This window comes from Brachyhypopomus gauderio, chromosome 8 (genome assembly GCF_052324685.1).
Source record: "Brachyhypopomus gauderio isolate BG-103 chromosome 8, BGAUD_0.2, whole genome shotgun sequence".
In the NCBI taxonomy this organism is placed as follows: Eukaryota; Metazoa; Chordata; class Actinopteri; order Gymnotiformes; family Hypopomidae; genus Brachyhypopomus; species Brachyhypopomus gauderio.
Window position 1 is genome coordinate 8005068 of NC_135218.1, and position 26745 is coordinate 8031812.

The window sequence follows — 26745 nt, forward strand, 5'->3', positions numbered from 1 at the left end:
CACACTGGGAGAATACTCACACACTGGGAGAATACTCACACACTGGGAGAACACTCACACACTGGGAGAACACTCACGCACTGGGAGAACACTCACGCACTGGGAGAACACTCTCACACACTGGGAGAACACTCTCACACACTGGGAGAACACTCACGCACTGGGAGAACACTCTCACACACTGGGAGAACACTCACACACTGGGAGAACACTCTCACACACTGGGAGAACACTCACACACTGGGAGAACACTCTCACACACTGGGAGAACACTCACACACTGGGAGAACACTCACACACTGGGAGAATACTCACACACTGGGAGAACACTCACACACTGGGAGAATACTCACACACTGGGAGAACACTCACGCACTGGGAGAACACTCACGCACTGGGAGAACACTCTCACACACTGGGAGAACACTCTCACACACTGGGAGAACACTCACGCACTGGGAGAACACTCTCACACACTGGGAGAACACTCACACACTGGGAGAACACTCACACACTGGGAGAACACTCACACACACTGGGAGAACACACACACTGGGAGAACACTCTCACACACTGGGAGAACACTCACACACTGGGAGAACACTCACACACTGGGAGAATACTCACACACTGGGAGAACACTCACACACTGGGAGAACACTCACACACTGGGAGAACACTCTCACACACTGGGAGAACACTCACGCACTGGGAGAACACTCTCACACACTGGGAGAACACTCACACACTGGGAGAACACTCTCACACACTGGGAGAACACACACACTGGGAGAACACTCTCACACACTGGGAGAACACTCACACACTGGGAGAACACTCACACACTGGGAGAACACTCACACACTGGGAGAACACTCACGCACTGGGAGAACACTCACGCACTGGGAGAACACTCTCACACACTGGGAGAACACTCTCACACACTGGGAGAACACTCACGCACTGGGAGAACACTCTCACACACTGGGAGAACACTCACACTGGGAGAACACTCTCACACACTGGGAGAACACTCACACACTGGGAGAACACTCTCACACACTGGGAGAACACTCACACACTGGGAGAATACTCACACACTGGGAGAACACTCACACACTGGGAGAACACTCACACACTGGGAGAACACTCACGCACTGGGAGAACACTCACGCACTGGGAGAACACTCTCACACACTGGGAGAACACTCTCACACACTGGGAGAACACTCTCACGCACTGGGAGAACACTCACGCACTGGGAGAACACTCTCACACACTGGGAGAACACTCACACACTGGGAGAACACTCTCACACACTGGGAGAACACTCACACACTGGGAGAACACTCTCACACACTGGGAGAACACTCACACACTGGGAGAACACTCTCACACACTGGGAGAACACTCACACACTGGGAGAACACTCACGCACTGGGAGAACACTCACGCACTGGGAGAACACTCTCACACACTGGGAGAACACTTACGCATTGGGAAAACACTCACACACTGGGAGAACACACACACTGGGAGAACACTCACACACTGGGAGAACACACACACTGGGAGAACACTCTCACATACTGGGAGAACACTCTCACACACTGGGAGAACACACACGCACTGGGAGAACACTCACACACTGGGAGAACACTTACACACAGGGAGAACACTCACACACTGGAAGAACACTCACACACTGGGAGAACACTCTCACACACTGGGAGAACACTCGCACACACTGGGAGAACACTCACACACTGGGAGAACACACACACTGGGAGAACACACACACACACTGGGAGAACACTCACACAGTGGGAGAACACACACACACTGGGAGAACACTCTCACACACTGGGAGAACACTCACACACTGGGAGAACACTCTCACACACTGGGAGAACACTCACACACTGGGAGAATACTCACACACTGGGAGAACACTCACACACTGGGAGAACACACACACTGGGAGAACACTCACACACTGGGAGAACACTCTCACACACTGGGAGAACACTCACACACTGGGAGAACACACACACTGGGAGAACACACACACACACTGGGAGAACACTCACACACTGGGAGAACACTCTCACACACTGGGAGAACACTCACGCACTGGGAGAACACTCACGCACTGGGAAAACACTCACACACTGGGAGAACACTCTCACACACTGGGAGAACACTCCCACACACTGGGAGAACACTCACGCACTGGGAGAACACTCTCACACACTGGGAGAACACTCACACACTGGGAGAACACTCTCACACACTGGGAGAACACTCACACACTGGGAGAACACTCTCACACACTGGGAGAACACTCACACACTGGGAGAACACTCATGCACTCGGAGAACACTCTCACACACTGGGAGAACACTCTCACACACTGGGAGAACACTCACGCACTGGGAGAACACTCTCACACACTGGGAGAACACTCTCACACACTGGGAGAACACTCACGCACTGGGAGAACACTCTCACACACTGGGAGAACACTCACACACTGGGAGAACACTCACACACTGGGAGAACACTCTCACACACTGGGAGAACACACACACTGGGAGAACACTCTCACACACTGGGAGAACACTCACACACTGGGAGAACACTCACACACTGGGAGAATACTCACACACTGGGAGAACACTCACACACTGGGAGAACACTCACACACTGGGAGAACACTCTCACACACTGGGAGAACACTCACGCACTGGGAGAACACTCTCACACACTGGGAGAACACTCACACACTGGGAGAACACTCTCACACACTGGGAGAACACACACACTGGGAGAACACTCTCACACACTGGGAGAACACTCACACACTGGGAGAACACTCACACACTGGGAGAATACTCACGCACTGGGAGAACACTCACACACTGGGAGAACACTCACGCACTGGGAGAACACTCACGCACTGGGAGAACACTCTCACACACTGGGAGAACACTCACACACTGGGAGAACACACACACTGGGAGAACACACACACACACTGGGAGAACACTCACACAGTGGGAGAACACACACACACTGGGAGAACACTCTCACACACTGGGAGAACACTCACACACTGGGAGAACACTCTCACACACTGGGAGAACACTCACACACTGGGAGAATACTCACACACTGGGAGAACACTCACACACTGGGAGAACACACACACTGGGAGAACACTCACACACTGGGAGAACACTCTCACACACTGGGAGAACACTCACACACTGGGAGAACACACACACTGGGAGAACACACACACACACTGGGAGAACACTCACACACTGGGAGAACACTCTCACACACTGGGAGAACACTCACGCACTGGGAGAACACTCACGCACTGGGAAAACACTCACACACTGGGAGAACACTCTCACACACTGGGAGAACACTCCCACACACTGGGAGAACACTCACGCACTGGGAGAACACTCTCACACACTGGGAGAACACTCACACACTGGGAGAACACTCTCACACACTGGGAGAACACTCACACACTGGGAGAACACTCTCACACACTGGGAGAACACTCACACACTGGGAGAACACTCATGCACTCGGAGAACACTCTCACACACTGGGAGAACACTCTCACACACTGGGAGAACACTCACGCACTGGGAGAACACTCTCACACACTGGGAGAACACTCTCACACACTGGGAGAACACTCACGCACTGGGAGAACACTCTCACACACTGGGAGAACACTCACACACTGGGAGAACACTCACACACTGGGAGAACACTCTCACACACTGGGAGAACACACACACTGGGAGAACACTCTCACACACTGGGAGAACACTCACACACTGGGAGAACACTCACACACTGGGAGAATACTCACACACTGGGAGAACACTCACACACTGGGAGAACACTCACACACTGGGAGAACACTCTCACACACTGGGAGAACACTCACGCACTGGGAGAACACTCTCACACACTGGGAGAACACTCACACACTGGGAGAACACTCTCACACACTGGGAGAACACACACACTGGGAGAACACTCTCACACACTGGGAGAACACTCACACACTGGGAGAACACTCACACACTGGGAGAATACTCACGCACTGGGAGAACACTCACACACTGGGAGAACACTCACGCACTGGGAGAACACTCACGCACTGGGAGAACACTCTCACACACTGGGAGAACACTCTCACACACTGGGAGAACACTCACGCACTGGGAGAACACTCTCACACACTGGGAGAACACTCACACTGGGAGAACACTCTCACACACTGGGAGAACACTCACACACTGGGAGAACACTCTCACACACTGGGAGAACACTCACACACTGGGAGAATACTCACACACTGGGAGAATACTCACACACTGGGAGAACACTCACACACTGGGAGAACACTCACGCACTGGGAGAACACTCACGCACTGGGAGAACACTCTCACACACTGGGAGAACACACACACTGGGAGAACACACACACACACTGGGAGAACACTCACACAGTGGGAGAACACACACACACTGGGAGAACACTCTCACACACTGGGAGAACACTCACGCACTGGGAGAACACTCACGCACTGGGAGAACACTCACACACTGGGAGAACACTCTCACACACTGGGAGAACACTCTCACACACTGGGAGAACACTCACGCACTGGGAGAACACTCACACACTGGGAGAACACTCTCACACACTGGGAGAACACTCACACACTGGGAGAACACTCACACAGTGGGAGAACACACACACACTGGGAGAACACACACACTGGGAGAACACACACACTGGGAGAACACTCTCACACACTGGGAGAACACTCTCACACACTGGGAGAACACTTACACACAGGGAGAACACTCACACACTGGGAGAACACACACACTGGGAGAACACACACACACTGGGAGAACACTCACACAGTGGGAGAACACACACACACTGGGAGAACACTCTCACACACTGGGAGAACACTCACGCACTGGGAGAACACTCACACACTGGGAGAACACTCTCACACACTGGGAGAACACTCTCACACACTGGGAGAACACTCTCACACACTGGGAGAACACTCACACACTGGGAGAACACACACACTGGGAGAACACACACACACACTGGGAGAACACTCACACAGTGGGAGAACACACACACACTGGGAGAACACTCTCACACACTGGGAGAACACTCACGCACTGGGAGAACACTCACGCACTGGGAGAACACTCACACACTGGGAGAACACTCTCACACACTGGGAGAACACTCTCACACACTGGGAGAACACTCACGCACTGGGAGAACACTCACACACTGGGAGAACACTCACACACTGGGAGAACACTCTCACACACTGGGAGAACACTCACACACTGGGAGAACACTCTCACACACTGGGAGAACACTCACACACTGGGAGAACACTCACGCACTGGGAGAACACTCTCACACACTGGGAGAACACTCTCACACACTGGGAGAACACTCACGCACTGGGAGAACACTCACACACTGGGAGAACACTCTCACACACTGGGAGAACACTCACACACTGGGAGAACACTCTCACACACTGGGAGAAAACTCACACACTGGGAGAACACTCACGCACTCGGAGAACACTCTCACACACTGGGAGAACACTCTCACACTGGGAGAACACTCACGCACTGGGAGAACACTCACACACTGGGAGAACACTCTCACACACTGGGAGAACACTCACACACTGGGAGAACACACACACTGGGAGAACACTCTCACACACTGGGAGAACACTCACACACTGGGAGAACACTCACACACTGGGAGAATACTCACACACTGGGAGAACACTCATGCACTGGGAGAACACTCACGCACTGGGAGAACACTCACACACTGGGAGAACACTCACGCACTGGGAGAACACTCTCACACACTGGGAGAACACTCACACACTGGGAGAACACTCACGCACTGGGAGAACACTTACGCATTGGGAAAACACTCACACACTGGGAGAACACTCACACACTGGGAGAACACTCACACACTGGGAGAACACTCTCACACACTGGGAGAACACTCTCACACACTGGGAGAACACACACGCACTGGGAGAACACTCACACACTGGGAGAACACTCTCACACACTGGGAGAACACTCGCACACACTGGGAGAACACTCACACACTGGGAGAACACACACACACTGGGAGAACACTTACACACTGGGAGAACACTCACACACTGGGAGAACACACACACACTGGGAGAACACTCTCACACACTGGAAGAACACTCACACACTGGGAGAACACTTACGCACAGGGAGAACACTTACGCATTGGGAAAACACACACACTGGGAGAACACTCACACACTGGGAGAACACTCTCACACACTGGGAGAACACTCTCACACACTGGGAGAACACTCTCACACACTGGGAGAACACTCACACACTGGGAGAACACACACACACTGGGAGAACACTCTCACACACTGGAAGAACACACACACTGGGAGAACACTTACGCACAGGGAGAACACTCTCACACACTGGAAGAACACACACACTGGGAGAACACTTACGCACAGGGAGAACACTCTCACACACTGGGAGAACACTTACACACTGGGAGAACACTCTCATGCACTGGGAGAACACACACACTGGGAGAACATTCACACACTGGGAGAACACTCTCACACACTGGGAGAACACTCACACACTGGGAGAACACTCACACACTGGGAGAACACACACGCACTGGGAGAACACTCTCACACACCGGGAGAACACTCACACACTGGGAGAACACTCACACACTGGGAGAACACTCACACACTGGGAGAACACTCACACACTGGGAGAACACTCTCACACACTGGGAGAACACTCTCACACACTGGGAGAACACACACACACTGGGAGAACACTCACACACTGGGAGAACACTCTCACACACTGGGAGAACACACACGCACTGGGAGAACACTCTCACACACTGGGAGAACACTTATGCATTGGGAGAACATTCACACACTGGGAGAACACTCTCACACACTGGGAGAACACTCACACACACTGGGAGAACACTCTCACACACTGGGAGAACACACACACTGGGAGAACACACACACTGGGAGAACACTCTCACACACTGGGAGAACACTCTCACACACTGGGAGAACACTCATGCACTGGGAGAACACACACACTGGGAGAACACACACACACACTGGGAGAACACTCACACAGTGGGAGAACACACACACACTGGGAGAACACTCACACACTGGGAGAACACTCTCACACACTGGGAGAACACTCACACACTGGGAGAACACACACACACTGGGAGAACACTCTCACACACTGGAAGAACACTGACACACTGGGAGAACACTTACGCACAGGGAGAACACTCTCACACACTGGGAGAACACTCACACACTGGGAGAACACTCTCACACACTGGGAGAACACACACACTGGGAGAACACTCTCACACACTGGGAGAACACTCACACACTGGGAGAACACTCACACACTGGGAGAATACTCACACACTGGGAGAACACTCACACACTGGGAGAACACTCACGCACTGGGAGAACACTCACGCACTGGGAGAACACTCTCACACACTGGGAGAACACTCTCACACACTGGGAGAACACTCACGCACTGGGAGAACACTCTCACACACTGGGAGAACACTCACGCACTGGGAGAACACTCACACACTGGGAGAACACTCTCACACACTGGGAGAACACTCTCACACACTGGGAGAACACTCACGCACTGGGAGAACACTCTCACACACTGGGAGAACACTCTCACACACTGGGAGAACACTCACGCACTGGGAGAACACTCTCACACACTGGGAGAACACTCACGCACTGGGAGAACACTCACACACTGGGAGAACACTCTCACACACTGGGAGAACACTCACACACTGGGAGAACACTCTCACACACTGGGAGAACACTCACACACTGGGAGAACACTCTCACACACTGGGAGAACACTCTCACACACTGGGAGAACACTCACACACTGGGAGAACACACACACTGGGAGAACACACACACACACTGGGAGAACACTCACACAGTGGGAGAACACACACACTGGGAGAACACTCTCACACACTGGGAGAACACTCACGCACTGGGAGAACACTCAAGCACTGGGAGAACACTCACACACTGGGAGAACACTCTCACACACTGGGAGAACACTCTCACACACTGGGAGAACACTCACGCACTGGGAGAACACTCTCACACACTGGGAGAACACTCACACACTGGGAGAACACTCTCACACACTGGGAGAACACTCACACACTGGGAGAACACTCTCACACACTGGGAGAACACTCACACACTGGGAGAACACTCACGCACTGGGAGAACACTCTCACACACTGGGAGAACACTCTCACACACTGGGAGAACACTCACGCACTGGGAGAACACTCACACACTGGGAGAACACTCTCACACACTGGGAGAACACTCACACACTGGGAGAACACTCTCACACACTGGGAGAACACACACACTGGGAGAACACTCTCACACACTGGGAGAACACTCACACACTGGGAGAACACTCACACACTGGGAGAATACTCACACACTGGGAGAACACTCATGCACTGGGAGAACACTCACGCACTGGGAGAACACTCACACACTGGGAGAACACTCACGCACTGGGAGAACACTCTCACACACTGGGAGAACACTCACACACTGGGAGAACACTCACACACTGGGAGAACACTCACGCACTGGGAGAACACTCTCACACACTGGGAGAACACTTACGCATTGGGAAAACACTCACACACTGGGAGAACACTCACACACTGGGAGAACACTCTCACACACTGGGAGAACACACACGCACTGGGAGAACACTCACACACTGGGAGAACACTCTCACACACTGGGAGAACACTCGCACACACTGGGAGAACACTCACACACTGGGAGAACACACACACACTGGGAGAACACTTACACACAGGGAGAACACTCACACTGGGAGAACACACACACTGGGAGAACACACACACACACTGGGAGAACACTCAGACAGTGGGAGAACACACACACACTGGGAGAACACTCTCACACACTGGGAGAACACTCACACACTGGGAGAACACACACACACTGGGAGAACACACACACACTGGGAGAACACTCTCACACACTGGGAGAACACTCACACACTGGGAGAACACTTACGCACAGGGAGAACACTCTCACACACTGGGAGAACACTCTCATGCACTGGGAGAACACACACACTGGGAGAACATTCACACACTGGGAGAACACTCTCACACACTGGGAGAACACTCACACACTGGGAGAACACTCACACACTGGGAGAACACACACGCACTGGGAGAACACTCTCACACACCGGGAGAACACTCACACACTGGGAGAACACACACGCACTGGGAGAACACTCTCACACACTGGGAGAACACTTATGCATTGGGAGAACACTCACACACTGGGAGAACACACACACACTGGGAGAACACTCTCACACACTGGAAGAACACTGACACACTGGGAGAACACTTACGCACAGGGAGAACACTCTCACACACTGGGAGAACACTTACACACTGGGAGAACACTCTCATGCACTGGGAGAACACACACACTGGGAGAACACTCACACTGGGAGAACACTCTCACACACTGGGAGAACACTCACACACTGGGAGAACACTCTCACACACTGGGAGAACACACACGCACTGGGAGAACACTCACACACTGGGAGAACACTTACGCATTGGGAGAACACTCACACACTGGGAGAACACTCTCACACACTGGGAGAACACTCACACACACTGGGAGAACACTCTCACACACTGGGAGAACACACACACTGGGAGAACACACACACTGGGAGAACACTCTCACACACTGGGAGAACACTCTCACACACTGGGAGAACACTCTCACACACTGGGAGAACACTCACGCACTGGGAGAACACACACACTGGGAGAACACTCACACACTGGGAGAACACTCTCACACACCCACCTGGATGAGATCTCATACAGCTGTGGGTCCACAGCACAGGGAACTCCGGCCACGCTGACCGACCGCAGGACGTCCTGCGCTTTCTGACCCAGGTTGGAGCCAGACACGGTGAGGATGGTGCCTCCCTCCACCAGTCCCGACAGAGGCTCCACCTGGACACCCAAACACCAACTTAGGGGCCTCACGGGCCTCGTCGGACGAAAGCGCGAGGGCAAACGGGATTCGTTCGCCGAGTCAAAGGGAGCGAGAGCGTTACCGAATGGATGAGCGGCGCCGGGCAGGTGGGCCGCACGTCGTGGGAGCAGGAGCCGTGGAACACACAGCTGGAGTGGGCCGCCCCCTCGCACCACACGCACACGTACTTCTGATCGGCCGTGTGGCAGCGGCTGCAGTCCGAGCGCCCCACCGAACAGTTGTAGAGCGTCACTGCAAGGCACAGAGCAGCTCCGGGTCACAGGGGTTCAGAACAGTACTGACGACTGGAGTTAATGGGGTGGATAACAGTGAGAAGGTCTCCAACTCACTGCACCGTCAATGGTCCGAATCAGAAATAGTGCGTTATTCTAATGGTTAGACATCCCTCAAGTTTTTCACTCATTGTATCTCTTGCGTTGGGTGGGTGGGCATGTGAGAAACTGGATAACGGTGGCCTCAAAGCACTAAATGTTCTGTTCCAATTCCAGCGAAGAAAGCCAAGAGTTAAATCACTTGTCGGCTGATTAAGTGAAGCCGTGTTCTACAGAGCCTGTGTTATACAGTGCTTCACTGAGCTCTAGCAGAAGACACAGATAGCAGATGTATTGGGGAAGAGTGAGGGCCCTTAGCCCAGTGCCAACCGCTGCTACCGGGCCAGCAGCCAGTAATAACACCTTCCCTTAGTGAACACACACACACACACATATACACACACACACACACACACACACACACATAGCTGATGGAGTGCTCATCTGCTTCCCGCTGCTAGGATAATAATGGGTGGGCGGGTTGAAGGAGCGAACACACACAGATCTGTGCGGGCGTCTGGCCTTTGCCTGCGTCCTGGACGCCACACCGCAGCACCGCACACCAGCGCCTGCGACGCGCTTCGTGTCACGACACGTCGATGGCAATGGCTCTGACTACAGACTGAGGTACCAAGCAAAATATACACTGATATTTAAGACAGCTGCTGCTTTTAGAATGAAGAAGGCAAGCCAAGACACACGCTGAGCTCTCTCCCGAGGTGTCCAGAATTCAGCTCACCGTAGAGGTCATTAGCGCTGTCCACATGGAAGGTGTCCCGCCTCTTGACGTACACCATGGCGTTGTACTCTTCCACCAGGCCCGAGTAGGAGTACTGGAGAAACAGGCCCGGAGCATGTTAACACTGTGGCCTACAGGGGGCGCCCTCACAAGGGGCGCATGCACGCATACATGTGAAAACGTACACATACACGTATGCGCACACAAAGACACATTTGCGCAAGCACTCACGCCATGCACAGGTAGTCACCTGCTGTCATGTGTATTACCTGATGGAGCTGGCAGGTAATGTCGAAGAGCGAGGGGTTCATCTCGTTCTTCTCCACGTAAGCATCCACCACCACGGTTCGTCCCTCGATCACCAACACACACTCGTACTCCAGGTCTTGGTCCTAGAGCCAACACACAAAATTGTCTTGCTCCAGTGTCAGCATATGGGAATGTGTTCGAGTTTAGCTATATGAGGGTAGTTTACGCAATATGAGGGTAGCGTACAGTTAGCAATGCAGTAGTGGAGTAGTCTTTAGGGGAGAGGGTACCTGGGGGATTGAGGGTAACTGGGAGAGAGGGGGTACCCGGGGGAAAGAGGGTATCTGGGGGGGAGAGGGTACCCAGAGGAGAGGGGGTACCCAGGGGAGAGAGGGTACCCGGGGGAGAGGGGGGACTTGGGGGAGAGAGGGTACCCGGGGAAGAGAGGGTACCCGGGGGAGAGAGGGTACCCGGGGGAGAGAAGGTACCCAGGGGAGAGAGGGTACCCGGGGGAGAGGGGGTACCCAGGGGAGAGAGGGTACCCGGGGGAGAGGGGGGACCCGGGGGAGAGAGGGTACCCATGGGAAAGAGGGTACCTGGGGGAGAGAAGGTACCCAGGGGAGAGAGGGTACCCGGGAGAAAGGGGGTACCCGGGGGAGAGGGGGTACTCGGGGGAGAGAGGGTACATGGGGAGAGGGGGTACCCGGGGGAGAGAGGGTACCCGGGAGAGAGGGCTCTGTGTTTTACCTGGTACAGGTGAAGATTTCGGGCCAACAGGGTGATCTTTCTCTCAGTCTGTACAGGCAGCAGCGGGGAGCCCTGAACCTTCTCAACACACGGACACGCTGACGCACCCCAGCTCAGCAACGATGCCTCATCAGCCTGCTTCAACACACGCATGATAAATAACACACACACACACACACCCTCTAACACACCACAACTCAATCACCAAAAATCTATTTGTTAGTATACCGTTTGGATGAAGAGCTGTTAAAACGACCTGTCAAACGAACATCAAACGAGACAAATGCCACGGCAACAGAAGAGGGAGGAATATCAAACAAAGCAAAAAGGGCCCCATGGTAACTGAACTGAACGAGGGAGGGTAGAGAAGGGAGGGAGCAGGAGGAGGGAGGTGGGAGAGCTAGGGGACTTGATCTGGGTCCAGTGCCTTTGCTGGGAGACACGTCCTCTGGTGTGGACTCACCGCTAGATATGAATCCGCCATGTCGTACTGGTAGTCCAACTCGGAGTCCGCATCCAGGAGACGGGGGTAAGCAGGGGAGGCTTGGTCCGAGTCCCCGTCCCCGGACAGGACGGTCGCCGAGAAGGCTGTGGTGTCATTCTCAGGCATGACCACTTCCTCCACCTCCGCTTCCTCCTGGGGGGAACGGGGCTCCTGTGTCCCGTCGAGGACGGCGGTGTCCTCCGGGCGGTCGTGCGGGTCAGGCAGCAGGACGGGAGACCATGTGGGTGCTGTGTGAGACACGGCATCCGCCTCCCCGTCTGTGGCTGCGGTCTCTGCCCAGTCCTGCAGCGCTGGCGTTTGGGTTTCGGTAGGCGGCTCGGCCAGTGACGGCGACGGCTCCTCGATGACCTGGGGGCTGCTGGGAAGGGCTGGAGAACCTGTGACTGGTTCCACCAGTGGAGAGATTTCCTCGGGTGGAGGCATCTCGCCGGAAGGTTCCGTGGGCATGGTAGGTGTGGTCAGCCCCTTCTCCTCAGGTGCTGAGGTGACGTGTGAGGGCGGGGTTTGCTCATCTGGGATCACGGCGCTCTCTGATTTGTTCAGCGCCTCGGTTTCTGCAGGCTGAAGACCCTCGGGCTGGAGGATCTCGGAGTCGCCCTCATTTGGGACGGGAAGCGTCGAGCCTGTAGTGGTGGTGACTGTCGTCTGGGTTGCTGTGGTTGGGAGCAGCCGGGTGGTAGGAGAAGTGGGAGCCCGTGGGGTTGTGGGTAACGTAGTCGGAGTTGGCGTGGGGCCCGGTGCAGCAGTGGTGGGTGGTTCAGGCGTTGTAGTTGTAGTGGTACTTGTAGTTGGCGCTTGAGTGGTTGGGGTTGCAGTTGTGGTGGGTGTAGTGGTGGTAGGTGGAGGTTCAGTGGGCAGGGTGGTTGTGGGGGGTGCGGATGTCAGGGCTGGGCTGACTGTGGTAACTTTTGCTGGGGTAGTTGGAGGAGGTGAGGTTGGAGGGACTTTAAACTGAGAGGGCAGGGAGAGAGTAGAAACGGAAAAAAAATGAACATAACGGGGAAACAAACTAATAATAACTGAGGTAGAAATCAAAACTCTCTGACGTTAGCAGATGGCCTGATGTTTGGAATACAGTGCTGATATGTTACTGACATACTGGCACGTGTTTACATGCACAGTAACCAGGAAGAACCTTGTTAGCATTACCTGTCTCATTATAAGTCATTATGGAATTTGAAAAGCAAATGAACTCAAATGAGTCATGTGGTAAATCTGATTAAGAGATGAATTACATTCTTAACACTGATATGAATTCAATTACTCTTCAGTATAAACCCAAACCCTTTATGATGAATCCTCAGTTTAAATCCACATGCCATAACACACATACCAAAGTGGCTGCTACTAGACACACAGTCTTTCTGCAAGATACACACAGACATCCAGATCGTGAACATGGAGACTCACATTTTCATTGTAAATGATGACTCCTTGTTCACACACTGCCCTGTGGGTGCACGTGTGCTGATGTACACACCAGTTACAGCCCCAGCGGCTGGACACACAGCCGCGACACCTGTCCAAAGACAGTAGACACAAGTTCACCTACGAACACAGCTCTTCAGTGTAGCACACACTCACTTCAGTGTGAGCTACTGACACATCTGTAGACGATGAATCAGAGACGCTGACAGTCATGAAAATATATTTAAAAGCCACCTTAATTACCGGTACCATAATTAATTAGTTAACTTCTCAAGGACAACAAAAGATGAAGTATAATCAATGCATAAACGTATAAAAATGTATAAGCTATAAACAATGAGGTAAAAGTGTTTTTTGATTAACTTAGTGCTAACTGAACCTTAAAAAGCCTCTGTCCATGTGTTTTTTGTGTGTGGGAATGGGATTGGGGGGATATTGTGGGTATCCTGTGGAGATTTGCTTGGCCTCCCTGTGGGACTTTCATATATATTTTTCATGCAAACTCTGCCTTTTATTTGAAAAACTAAACAAGCAGAACAATTTCATTTTGGTTTTTGAGGTTGTGATAGGTAGAGAGAGAGAGAGAGAGAGAGAGAGAGAGAGAGAGAGAGAGAGATTGATTGACTGACTCACGGCATACTTCCTGAGAGCTGTTTGACAACTGTGCAGTCATAAAAGGTGAATTCCCGAGAGGTCACAATGACATCACCAAACCGTAAAGATAGAGTGACTGTTACAAAATCTGAGGGGAAAAAAGTTGAAGACAGAAAGGCAGAGAGGGAGAGAGAGAATGATAGAGAGAGAAAGAGAGAGAAAGAGAGATCAAGAATATTAAGGTTATTCTTTAGGTCTGTACCAGGCTGTGTGAACGAGTTCTCTAAATATTTAGCAAAGCTTATCATGGATGAAAAGGAATTTAAAGTCCAGGACTCTCTATCCAAAAATCACCACATTCTTTTACAAGGGTGAGCGTTCCAACAAAGAGTCAAAGCAAATATAACAGGATCCATCTGCACTGAACACTAGACACAAACAGCGCAGATCATCCTGCATGAAGTCCAGGATACACACGCACGCACACACACACGCATATGCATGCGCACATACATGTTGACTGTTACCCCTTTACTCAAATGTCCACTCTCGTATCACATATAATCTCATTCCTCACAAATCTCTCAAGGCAAGAACTAAAGAAAGCACGTGTTCCTGGTACAGCATTACACAGTGAGCATGGCAGTTAGAACACACGCGCGCACACACACACACACACACACACACACACACACACACACACACACACACACACACACACACACACACACACACACACACACACACACACACACACACAATCCCCCCAAGCACGCAGGACGTTCAGGATGACAAGAGGCACTAGAGCCCCATAGTACAACTGGTATTTCTGAAATGAAAGTCACAAATCCTACACAATACACAGTCCAGGTGCACGTCCTAAAAAACCTCACAGTGGAATCCCAATGTACCAGTTTCCCATTATAGTCTCCACCCATCTTAAGAAGACTAACAGAAGGTTCTGTTTCACGAGACACAGTAAACTACTTGAAATTGTATTATAATACCATAGTGGACAGTGATATTACACTCACACGCGTCTCTAAACAACTACCAGTCCACAGGAATGCTTTCATGGTCATGAAGGGGTGTTTAATCATGAATATTTATGCGTCTTTCCAATTCCTAAATGTTTATTTTGCCTTGAAACCCCTTAATAATAAAAAGTGCCTCATGAAAACACACAGACTGCCATAGGACCCTTAAGGAAACAACACGAAGTAGCAGAAGCACAAAAACACACAGCTGCAACTACAGTACAGGCCAAAAGTTTGGACACACCTTCTCATTCAATGTGTTTTCTTTATTTCCATGACTATTTACATTGTAGATTCACTGAAGGCATCTAAACTATGAATGAACACATGTGGAGTTATGTACTTAACAAAAAAAGGTGAAATAACTGAAAACATGTTTTATATTCTAGTTTCTTCAAAATAGCCACCCTTTGCTCTGATTACTGCTTTGTACACTCTTGGCATTCTCTCATCAAGCTTCCACTAATTAACCCTGATAAGGCAAACCTGAAGCCTGAAACTTTTTTTGTTAAGTACATAACTCCTTCAGTGAATCTACAATATAAATAGCCATGAAAATAAAGAAAACACATTGAATGAGAAGGTGTGTCCAAACGTTTGGCCAGTACTGTACACTTGCTTTGGAAAACTCAAAACACACATCCATGGCACCATAGCACCATACAGAACCCTGCATATCCAGACTGACACATGAAGAGGACGGCGAGGGCAGGTGGACAGAAGTCTTACCTTGGCCGCCGAGTGCACCGGGTACTCTCTGGGGCTCTGGGGAGGAGCAGGTGACCCCAGAGTCAGTGACAGTGGCTGGAGAGGGACTGTCCTGGAAGAAACAGGAGTAGGACTCCCCGTCCTGGAGCTTCGGGAGAGCCGGGACCGACAGAGCGATCTGAGGGGCAGAAGGAACAAGGTTTAAAATCCCACTGAGCTTTATCAGTGACTTTTCATGTCATCTGGTATACCTGAACGCAATGGGACCAGTTTGGACTGGAACAGGACCAGTTTAATGGCTTGGGACTGGAGAAAAAATGAAATGAACTAAGCACAACTGGGCGTAAGAAGTCAGTCCGGGTTGGGTTAGAGTGAAGGGGCCATTTTGTTGTGAAGTATTAAAATGACTCTCTGCACACAAAGTGGAGAGAAGGCAAGAAAGCAAATTTTTCCTCTGCCACACATGCTACATAGAATATGCAAATATATGGAAATTCATGAATGCAACGACTGCAGAGTGCAGGGGCGGGGTGTCAGAGGATGGGGGTGGGGCGTCAGAGGATGAGGGCGGGGCGTACCAGCCTGCTCTCCTCCCTGCTGATGTTGGATGGTGTGAGGGTGTGGACAGTCAGACACTGCTGCTCCATGTCAAAACTCCACAGCCAATGGTCGACCTCCTCACCATGCACACACTCCTCACGCTGCCCACACCTGAGACAGAGAGAGAGAGAGAGAGAGAGAGAGAGAGAGAGAGAGAGAGAGAGAGAGAGAGAGAGAAATGTTTGGGGGAAAGAAAGATATAAAAAAGACAGAATGAATGCCCCATATTACTTATACATAGACTGTTTCTCTATATCTGTGTTTATGTGTGTGTGTGTGTGTGTGTGTGTGTGTGTGTGTGTGTGTGTGTGTGTGTGTGTGTGTGTGTGTGTGTGTGAGTGTGTGTGTGTGTGTGTGTGTGTGTGTGATAGAGAGATCTCACCTCCCCTCCAGCACACACCAACCACAGTAAGGATCATGAGCTGAAAGACACGACTGACAGTCCAGGTGCATATAACACTCTGCTACGGGCCTTTTCTCTAGCTAAACACACACACACACACACACACACACACACACACACACACACACACACACACACACACACACACACACACACACACACACACACAAAGTTAATAACACATCATCAGCCCTAAGTTTGGTACACACGTTCGGCTGGAAAAACAAACATTCACTAACGCAGTTAATGTTCCAAGATTCAGTCTCTCTCTGTATTGTTTATTTCAAACGTGCTAAAACACACACAGATGTGGACGGTTTTCTTTTTCTGACTGACAGAACACAAGCACACCTCAGATAACCAGCTACATTAAAATAACCTGCTATACAGAAATAAACAAAACATTAAAAATAACCAGCTACATTAATGCTGACGGTTCTCCAACAATGCATGCTATCCACAGTCATAATTTTTCAGGTCTTTATTTAACTGAAACTAAACAGCCAATACTGGACCAGAGCAATGTGAACATTGTACTGTAGGGGGCGCCATTCAAGCAACGAACCGGCATCCAACACAAAGTTCTTTGAAGATTGCAAGTTTGAAGCTGATCTAAGGTCAGTAATTCTGCAGGTTTGAAGCTGATCTAAGGTCAGTAATTCTGCAGGTTTGATGTCCTGCCAGAGCACAGCACAAGAAAACCTTCAGTGAATTCTGAAGCGCAGGTTGATTAGCACATGCAGTGGCTTATACATGGTGTTCATGGAAGGACTTTGGCAAATAAAGTTTCCTTATTTAAATAATTGAGGTATGGTTACCATGGTGCTGGTCATGATGTACAGATGCTCCTCTGATTGGTCGAGAATCAGCTCGCTGCTGATTGGTGTTTTGGGCTGGATGGGAACAATTGCATACTCCTCCACCTCGCCATCTGGCCCCAAAAACACCTGAAAAAACACACGAACACACACACACACACACGCACACACACACACACACGCGCGCACGCACGCACGCACGCACACACACACAGTTTGAGAGGCACTGTGAATTATCCTCTATCAGACACAGCAGGGTTCTCTCTTTCCTTGTGAATAATCTCAGACCTTCAATTTTTCAGACTGTTTCTCACATTTTTAATGTTAATACATTCAGCTTTCATGCTAATAACAAAAATTATTAGGAAAGCTGCACAATAGACAAAAATATTATTGACTCATTATTATTGATCATACAGCTGTTTATTGTGGTAGTAACACACACTGCAAAGTACTAAATCCCATCAGTACACCTGGATCAAGACTGTTCTGACCACAATGAGCTCTCGTACATCCTGTGTGTGTCTATTAATCATGATGTCTACAGAAACCTCATTTGGACTGTAACAAACGTTTGGATCGACTACATCAGAACAGAGATCACATCTACATCCTTTTGCCTCCAAAGTGGATTTAGAATCTCCTCATCTTGAGTGCACATTACTTTCACCATCGAGTATACTTTTAAAAGAAATGACTGCTTTTAAAATTCCACACTTGACCCTGCAACCCACAAAATATATTTGACGCATGGCTAAAACCACTCTAACAGACAGAGATATGACAGGTGAATTAGAAGGGGAGTGGAGGGGAAAGAAAGAAAGAAAGAAAGAAAGAAAGAAAGAAAGAATCAGGGAGAAACAGAAAGAGCTGGTTTACTTTCAGGCTCATTTACACAGGAACATAGAATGAAATTCTTTTGCATTTACAGTAAGTCAGGAATGTGTGTGCACATTTGCCAATATGAAATACTGTTGTGCTGAATGCCCGGTGGCTTTGCTCTGACAGTCTACCATCCCCCACCATTACTCTCACTCTCTCCCTCTCTCTCTCACACACGCACACACACACACACTCTCCAGAAACAGCCTCAATATTCTTATATGGCATGTGACATCATCCATTTTTAATAGTGTGAGGAGTCACCATGGTGACAAAGAAATGCTGTGTGTCCCCCCCTCCATAGCAATACCAGTAAGAGACATCTGCACTGTATTCATTTTACAAAAGGACTAGTCACACACATGCACTGCTGTGCACTCAAACACACACGTAAACAAGAACATACATGCAAGACAGATAAGCAACAGAACTCAGAGCATTGTGACAGTGTTCTATTTTTAATCAGTTATTCCAAATAATTCATTCAAAGTGGGGTGGACACCACATCACAGTGTCTCTCTTGTCCTGGTTACCTCTCCTGACAATGCGGCCAGTGTCCTCTGACAGCGCTCCCTCAAACATGCCCCCATGGTATGCAGACACAGCACGTCAAAACACACTCAAAAACCTACTCCAGAGACAGGAGTGATCGATCCAGATACACACACGCGCACACACACACAAACACACACAGCGTGAGGGTCTCTGTGTGACCCCCAAAAGGCTAATTCATGAAGCACAACTCAGTTGACCCTGACTGATAACCCCCGTGCCAGTTTCGGAGTTTCTCCGCCCAGTTGCCTGAGCGGTGGCAGGTTTGCAGGAGTTGAGCGCGGTAGGCCACACATCTGCAGGGCATCCAGGGTTTCATCTCCGCCATGCGGGCTCCACGCATTCTCAGCCTCTTTGAAGATGGCAGCCTTTATCAGGGTACTACCGATAAAGAAGAGAGACTTCGGCTACTGAATCACATCTGCATGGCAAAGCCGGCCATGCTGATCCAGGGTCAGTAGGGGCCCTCTTCAAATTCTATCCTTAAACATTGCGGTAAGGACAGACTGACCTGTTCTACAAGCAGCTGGTGGATACTTCTGTCAATACAAGAGCCAAAAAGGAGAATTCTAAAGTAACGCCCAGGGGAAAATGAAAGATAGCACGAGAGGAGATTAGAGGAAAACCTGCAAAGTGCAGGGCAGAGCAAACGAGCACAGAGTCCATCTGCGAGGATGCATTAGGGCACAGGCCGACGGCTGAGCCTAATAATATTTCTGGACCATCTGAGTGGGCTGTGAACACGGTTATCCTGTTCCAGACTGTCTGTGTTTTAGAGTGGGTGAAAGCCTTTTGGAAAGACATTAGAAGGAGACAGACAGTGTGTGTGTGTGTGTGTGTGTGTGTGTGTGTGTGTGTGTGTGTGTGTGTGTGTGTGTGTGTGTGTTTGAACTTGGAGCTGGTGGTAATTCTGAGCAGAAGTCAGTTGTCTTTCTTTCTGTTTGAGCATGGTCAACTATATGAATGCTTTTGAACTGACCAGAAGGGTCACATCTTTTTACTTCTGCATGTGTGCACGCCAGGACGCACATGTGTACGCTGAAGTCGAATTTGATCCAAGCTAATAACTCATCTTTTGTTTCGTAGACCATGTGTTATACGTAAGCCGTATTCACAAGCCCTTCCTCACTTACAGATTTTGGGCCATTTTTATAATATGTTCAGCCAAATAAACCACAGAAGGAAGACGGCTGCTACCTACGCCAAACAAACGGCATGTGGCATAATGACCAGGTGAAGCGGTGGGCGCCCAGAACGGCGTCATATAAAAGCAGAGAGAGAAGAGAGAAATTACCTTATGCAAATTTCCATTGGCGTCTCCGAGGAAGGCGATGGTATGCCCCGCCCTCATGCTGACAGCGACTGCGGTGAGGCGAGTGGACGGGCTGTCCAGGATGGGCTCGGCCTCTACGGGCACCCGGCTGGCCATCGGGCTGGGGGTGTGGTCAGAACCGCACGGGTAAGCGTCCAGGGTGTTCTGGGAGGAGACGCCAAACGTTAACAGCTTGCTTGAAGGAGGTCTCAGCTAGCGTAGCCAGTAGCGCGGTGGCACGGGCCAAGGTTCTGTGTCCTCTCCAACGACCCAAAAATGAGTCATGTAACACTTTTATTATCCACATAAAATTGAACGGTAATTAAAAATCTAATATGAGGTAATATTGGTAATATGAGCCTTTAATCATGGCAATTCACTGGAACGAGCACAAAACAACACAGAACAAGCCTCCTGTTCTTCTGACTCTCTCGTGGCTCTGGAATCACTTCAGTCTCGTTTCCATGCATGAAGGATTTACAGTACTGCTGACGGCCCGGCTGCACCTGGCCCGGACCTTCAAAGGCTCTAAAAGACTTTTGAAAGATTTGTTTCTGCCATTACAGTCAGCCTGCCGCGGGTGCCGTAACCTGGCAACAGGCCCCATCCCTCCACACGTGCACTCCCACCCAACCAAATTCACAGGCAGGTCAGACACTCAAAGGGATTCGTTACTGACAAGAGATCCTGTTGTAATTAGAAATTATATGAATACAATGTTTTGGTCGCGGCTATATGAACTTCTGTCTTTCTAGCTTTGATTTCTCTTGATCCTCACTGAGTATCTTTCTCACACTCTCCACCTCTGTTTGTGGTACTGATACTGGAGCGCTAGTGTGTCGCCTCCCACTGGGGATGGACACTCCTGGATATTGATTCCAGGGAAGCCCCCGCTGAAACATACGCAGCCCTGTCCGATATCTGTGTGCCAGGCCAGAGGGCAGTGCAGTAAGATCAGGGGTCAGTTCATGTAGCACGACCTTTAGAGGGCATCCTTAACTACACAGGGATCAATTACCCCTGCTGAGTAAAAAACGGCCCCATCTGTCTTCCTCCACACACACACACACACACACACACACACACACACACACACACACACACACACACACACACACACACACACACACACACACACACACACACCACAACAGAGAGCACATTAAAACAAACCGTAAAACACATCCAATGTAATCCATTTCAGCTCAGCGTAATTACTTTAACACCAAGAACTACTGGATTAATTACTTTACATCAACAATGCCTTTCAATGCCGCTCACTCTGGATTTCATGCTGAAAGATGGTTGAACAGTCACAATACAACGTGAATAGGACACAGGAAATAGAATAGTCTGATACATCCAAACACTGCTTGATATTTTATCAAAATAACCTCTGCACTAAGTTAGCATCTTAGTTAGCATCTCTGCACTAAGTTAGCATCTTAGTTAGCATCTCTGCACTAAGTTAGCATCTTAGTTAGCATCTCTGCACTAAGTTAGCATCTTAGTTAGCATCTCTGCACTAAGTTAGCATCTTAGTTAGCATCTCTGCACTAAGGAGCTGTTAACATCAATCTGAGTGGTGCACATGAAGCTCACTCACCCCTGGCAGAACGGCACAGTTGGACTTGACATCGTACTCGATGTAGGCCGCCTCCTGCCCGTCCACACGGCCCACCTGCGTGTAGCAGAGGTCGCGGGTGGCGTTGATGCGAGCGTCCAGCTCGCTCAGGGAGTAAACGCACAGAGCCGAGTCCTCCGTGGGCTTGCCGGACGCGGCCGAGAACACGCCCAGCAGGACGTCCTCGCCTGGCCGGCCGCCGTCCGGCCCGACCCGCGCGGCTTGCAGGAGGTTGTACTTCTTCCCCGCGGCCGACTGGCAGCTGAGCGGCACCTCCACGTAGGAGTAGTAGGCCGTGTCCTCCAGGCAGACGCGCGAGGCGTACGTGCGGTACTCCCGGCCCGACGACTTCAGGTCGCGGCGGTAGAACAGGAAGTAGACGTGGGAGCGGCGCGCGAAGGCCCCCACGAAGTGGTGGTCGTACTCGGACAGGCGGCCGGCCACCGCCAGCTTGGCCGTCTCCTCGTAGGAGAAGACGGGCTCGCTGGCCAGGTTGCGGGTGGAGATGGGCGGCTGGCTGCTGGTGTAGCCGCGGCCCACGAACAGCAGCGGCTTGTGGCCGGCGCCGGCCCGCACCACCAGGCCCACGGTGGACACGTCCGGGTCGTTGGCGGCCACGTATTGCGTGTCGACGGGCCGCTCGGGGGCGAAGAGCACGTGGCGAACGTCCTCCAGGCTCCGCCTCTGACACGTGCCCTGGTGCACGCTGCCACAGCTGATCAGCTCGCCGCTGTACGGGTCCACCAGTAGGAGCTTGTTGTGGTTGCTGGTGGGGCGTGCTTGGGGGCAGCTGGAGTTGCTGATGGGGGGCAGGCAGTCCCGGCTGTCCGTCACGGGCCCCGTCCCCGCCTCCTCCTCCAGATCGAGGGCGGGGGAGAGCTGGAAGAGGCGGTCCCGCGCCCCCAGGTACACGCGCCCCACCGCGGGGTCAGGGTGCAGGGCCAGGTGCTCGAAGGGGGCGTCGTCGCTCGTGAACGCCGGGTAGCGGCCGGAGGGGGCGGGGCTCCGGGCGAGCACGCAGCAGAGCAGGACGGGGAGAGCAGCACATAACACACGCACCATCCCGGGTGGCATAGCAACAATTCTGGAAAGGGAAGGGGTTTATGAGAAGAATGAGAGAAGAGGGAGAAAAAGAGAGACGGGGTAATAAAATTTGTGAAGAGATCGGAATCACAACCAAGCGAACAAAAAGAGGGAAAAAAACAGTGTATACAAATACAAAACCAGCCAAAGACATTTCAGCAATGCCGTTATCATCCCAAATCAGAATGTCAAACAGCAAACCTCTGGCACCCCAAAATAGCCTGTGACCAGCTCCAGAGTGTTTTAACCAAATGGAGACATACTCTGTGAGCAAGCAAATGGATGGAGAGGGAACAGAGAGAGAGAGAGAGAGAGAGAGAGAGAGAGAGGCAGTGAAAAGAGAGAGGAAGAGAGGGAACAGAGAGGGACAGAGAAAAAGAGTGAGAGTGGGAGAGGAAGAGACTGAATAAACAGTTGGTCATCACCTCACCATTTGTTTGGTAATTGTGTGTTAAAGGGGCATGTCCCCTCCTGAGAGATCGGCTGCTGGGTCTGACACACACATACACACCCTCTGGCAGACTGGCACACCCACAAACACAAACACACACACACCCACACTCACTCACTCGCTCAACCACACATCCCTACGGACTCGACCTAGGAGAGACAAAGACAGAGAAAAAAAATCACATGGAAGAAATACATTAGAACAAAACGAGTGATGAATGATGTATCGTACATTTATTAATCGCAATTCCCCTGATCCATTTTGCTTTTTTAAATGATGCATCTATTTCAGCAACAGTAGATATATGGAGTATCTGAAATACTGGGAGTCTTCCTCTTTCTGTTTCTCCCTCTCTCCCCTCAGCAGGTTGGAAGACACGATTTGCAGGATCGGTGTGCGATTAGTTGGCCTACCCGAGTTGGCAAGAGGCAACAACACTGCCCCTTTCCTACAGAAACGTCTGCCTAACCGGACAGCACCAGATTCCCATGGAGACGGCCCACCGCACAGAGGAAGGCAATAACAACTCCAGGCCTCGCACGCTGAAATCCCGGCTACTCAATTATACTGACAGACTGATTATATTACATGGAGCCAGATCCGCAAATCCTGGTTTTGAGAGACACATCTTACTTTTCCCCCCAGACTGTAGTGGAGAGAGTGTAGCTAACGGGAGAGAGAGGCCCAGCTCAGGAGACCTGTGGATGCTACAGGCTTGCAGCCCCATTCATTGATTTTGCATCCTGCCATCCTGGCTGTAAACCACTGTGCTAAAGGAGGATTTCCTTCGTTCGGTGTTAGTCAAGGCAGAGCCCCAGTAATCCTCTACGATGACGTTGGACCCTGGATAGTCGGTGGATTGCGCCAGAACTGGGGAAAAGATTCTGCCGGGATTTGTGCCTGTGGCTGAAGCCTCGGCAATCGACTTGGAAACCACTGCTGATATGAAGGTTTCCAGCTAATCAGCTCCTCTTTGGAGAGACACTGCACGGCGGGTTAATGTCCTGAGGACTGCTAATGTTTACAGACCTCGTAATGTCCTCCAGTTATCACACTCGGTTTGAAGGTTTCTCATATAGTCCGGGCTTACACCAGTATTTGCTACAGATTTGTTTTACACAATGGCTGTGCTATTCTTCAGCACGGGCCGCATGCACTTCATGGGCTGCAGGCCTACACACAAACCTAGGAGTTCACCATCTCAGTGGGGAACATTAGGAACCGGAACCTGCGAGGCTTAAATAGTCCCGTGAAACAGATGAGGTGTGTGGAATTTCTGCAGTGCAAACAGAAGCAGCCATCAGTGTAATTCACGAGTCATTTGAGACCAGGCGATGCCGCTTTCAGAACAAGTATTTCAAAGTAGTGGGTTACACATGTGCCTTAACAAGAAGTGCAGGTGTTCTCAGAGTACACAATAGGAATGTACCACTCCAAATGGGGGGGGGGGGGGGGGGGGGGGACCCTCAAGGTTACCATGAACATAGTGGTTAATGTCCTGTTGAACTTTTCTGATCATTGCTTTAGAGGGTGACAAACATGTTTATTTCCTCTACAATGGATTATTCCACTGGGGCTGATACACATCCACAACACTTCAGTGCTCTTAACAACTGATAGTGCCCATCACAGCACACTGCATGCTTTTGGGTGGAGATTTAGATCGTCTAGCTAGCCCATCTAGCACTTTCAGAGCAACCTTAAGCAATTAAACAATTTCTACACATATTGGGAGTCTGTGTTACTCTCAAACTTTTAGGATTATGTTGATATTATGGCTGATATTCTTGGTTTTGACATAATTAACATTCCCTCTTTAGTTTAGCTAGTTTTCGCTTTTATAGTAGTTCAAAAGCATTTCTGATTTTTGCTGGACTGACAGCAGCCAAAAAGGCGACTGGATGTAATTGGTGTGACTAACACTGAGCTTTCACAACAACGGTTGACGTTTTATTATGATATTGTCTCTTTAGAACAAATCACAGCAGTGCTACATAATCCAGCCAGTGTCAGCATGGGACGAGATTAAAATGGCACTTAGGGATTTACCGTTAAAGCCCCAGCTGTCACATATATACACACACACATTACTGTGTTATGTTTATATATAAAAAAGTACATTAAACTGTCTGCAGAATTCTTGTCTTGCGGACAGTTGAGACCAAGATTAATCTAAATCACAGTGATGGCTAAAGCAAGTACAGAGACAAAAAACAACTTCCCACAATCCATTGCATTACTCTCATCTGTGAAACATGGTGGTGGGGGTGTCAAGTCTCCCTGCTGATGGTGCAGTTGCTGGGGGCGATAGCACAATGTTCCAATAACTTCCTCTAAAACCATTGTGCGACAGGTCATTCCAAAAGCA

General features: G+C 50.6%; 1 protein-coding gene across 3 annotated transcripts in view; it reads right to left on the reverse strand.

Moving 5' to 3' along the window:
* plxnb1b (plexin b1b) overlaps window positions 1-26745 on the reverse strand; it is a 74614-nt gene that overhangs the window by 9210 nt on the left and 38659 nt on the right. For all 3 annotated transcript variants that reach the window (XM_077014155.1, XM_077014154.1, XM_077014153.1), the window contains 15 exons: window positions 24357-24526; window positions 22826-23927; window positions 21202-21384; window positions 18474-18602; window positions 17635-17735; window positions 17231-17363; window positions 16674-16830; window positions 14947-15055; window positions 14296-14404; window positions 12844-13836; window positions 12381-12515; window positions 11654-11776; window positions 11385-11478; window positions 10396-10565; window positions 10140-10291 (listed from right to left, as the gene is read on the reverse strand). In XM_077014155.1, coding sequence (XP_076870270.1) covers window positions 10140-10291; window positions 10396-10565; window positions 11385-11478; window positions 11654-11776; window positions 12381-12515; window positions 12844-13836; window positions 14296-14404; window positions 14947-15055; window positions 16674-16830; window positions 17231-17363; window positions 17635-17735; window positions 18474-18602; window positions 21202-21384; window positions 22826-23917 — 3680 coding nt within the window. In that variant the 5' untranslated portion in view covers window positions 23918-23927; window positions 24357-24526. The remainder of the gene's footprint in view (window positions 1-10139; window positions 10292-10395; window positions 10566-11384; window positions 11479-11653; window positions 11777-12380; window positions 12516-12843; window positions 13837-14295; window positions 14405-14946; window positions 15056-16673; window positions 16831-17230; window positions 17364-17634; window positions 17736-18473; window positions 18603-21201; window positions 21385-22825; window positions 23928-24356; window positions 24527-26745) is intronic.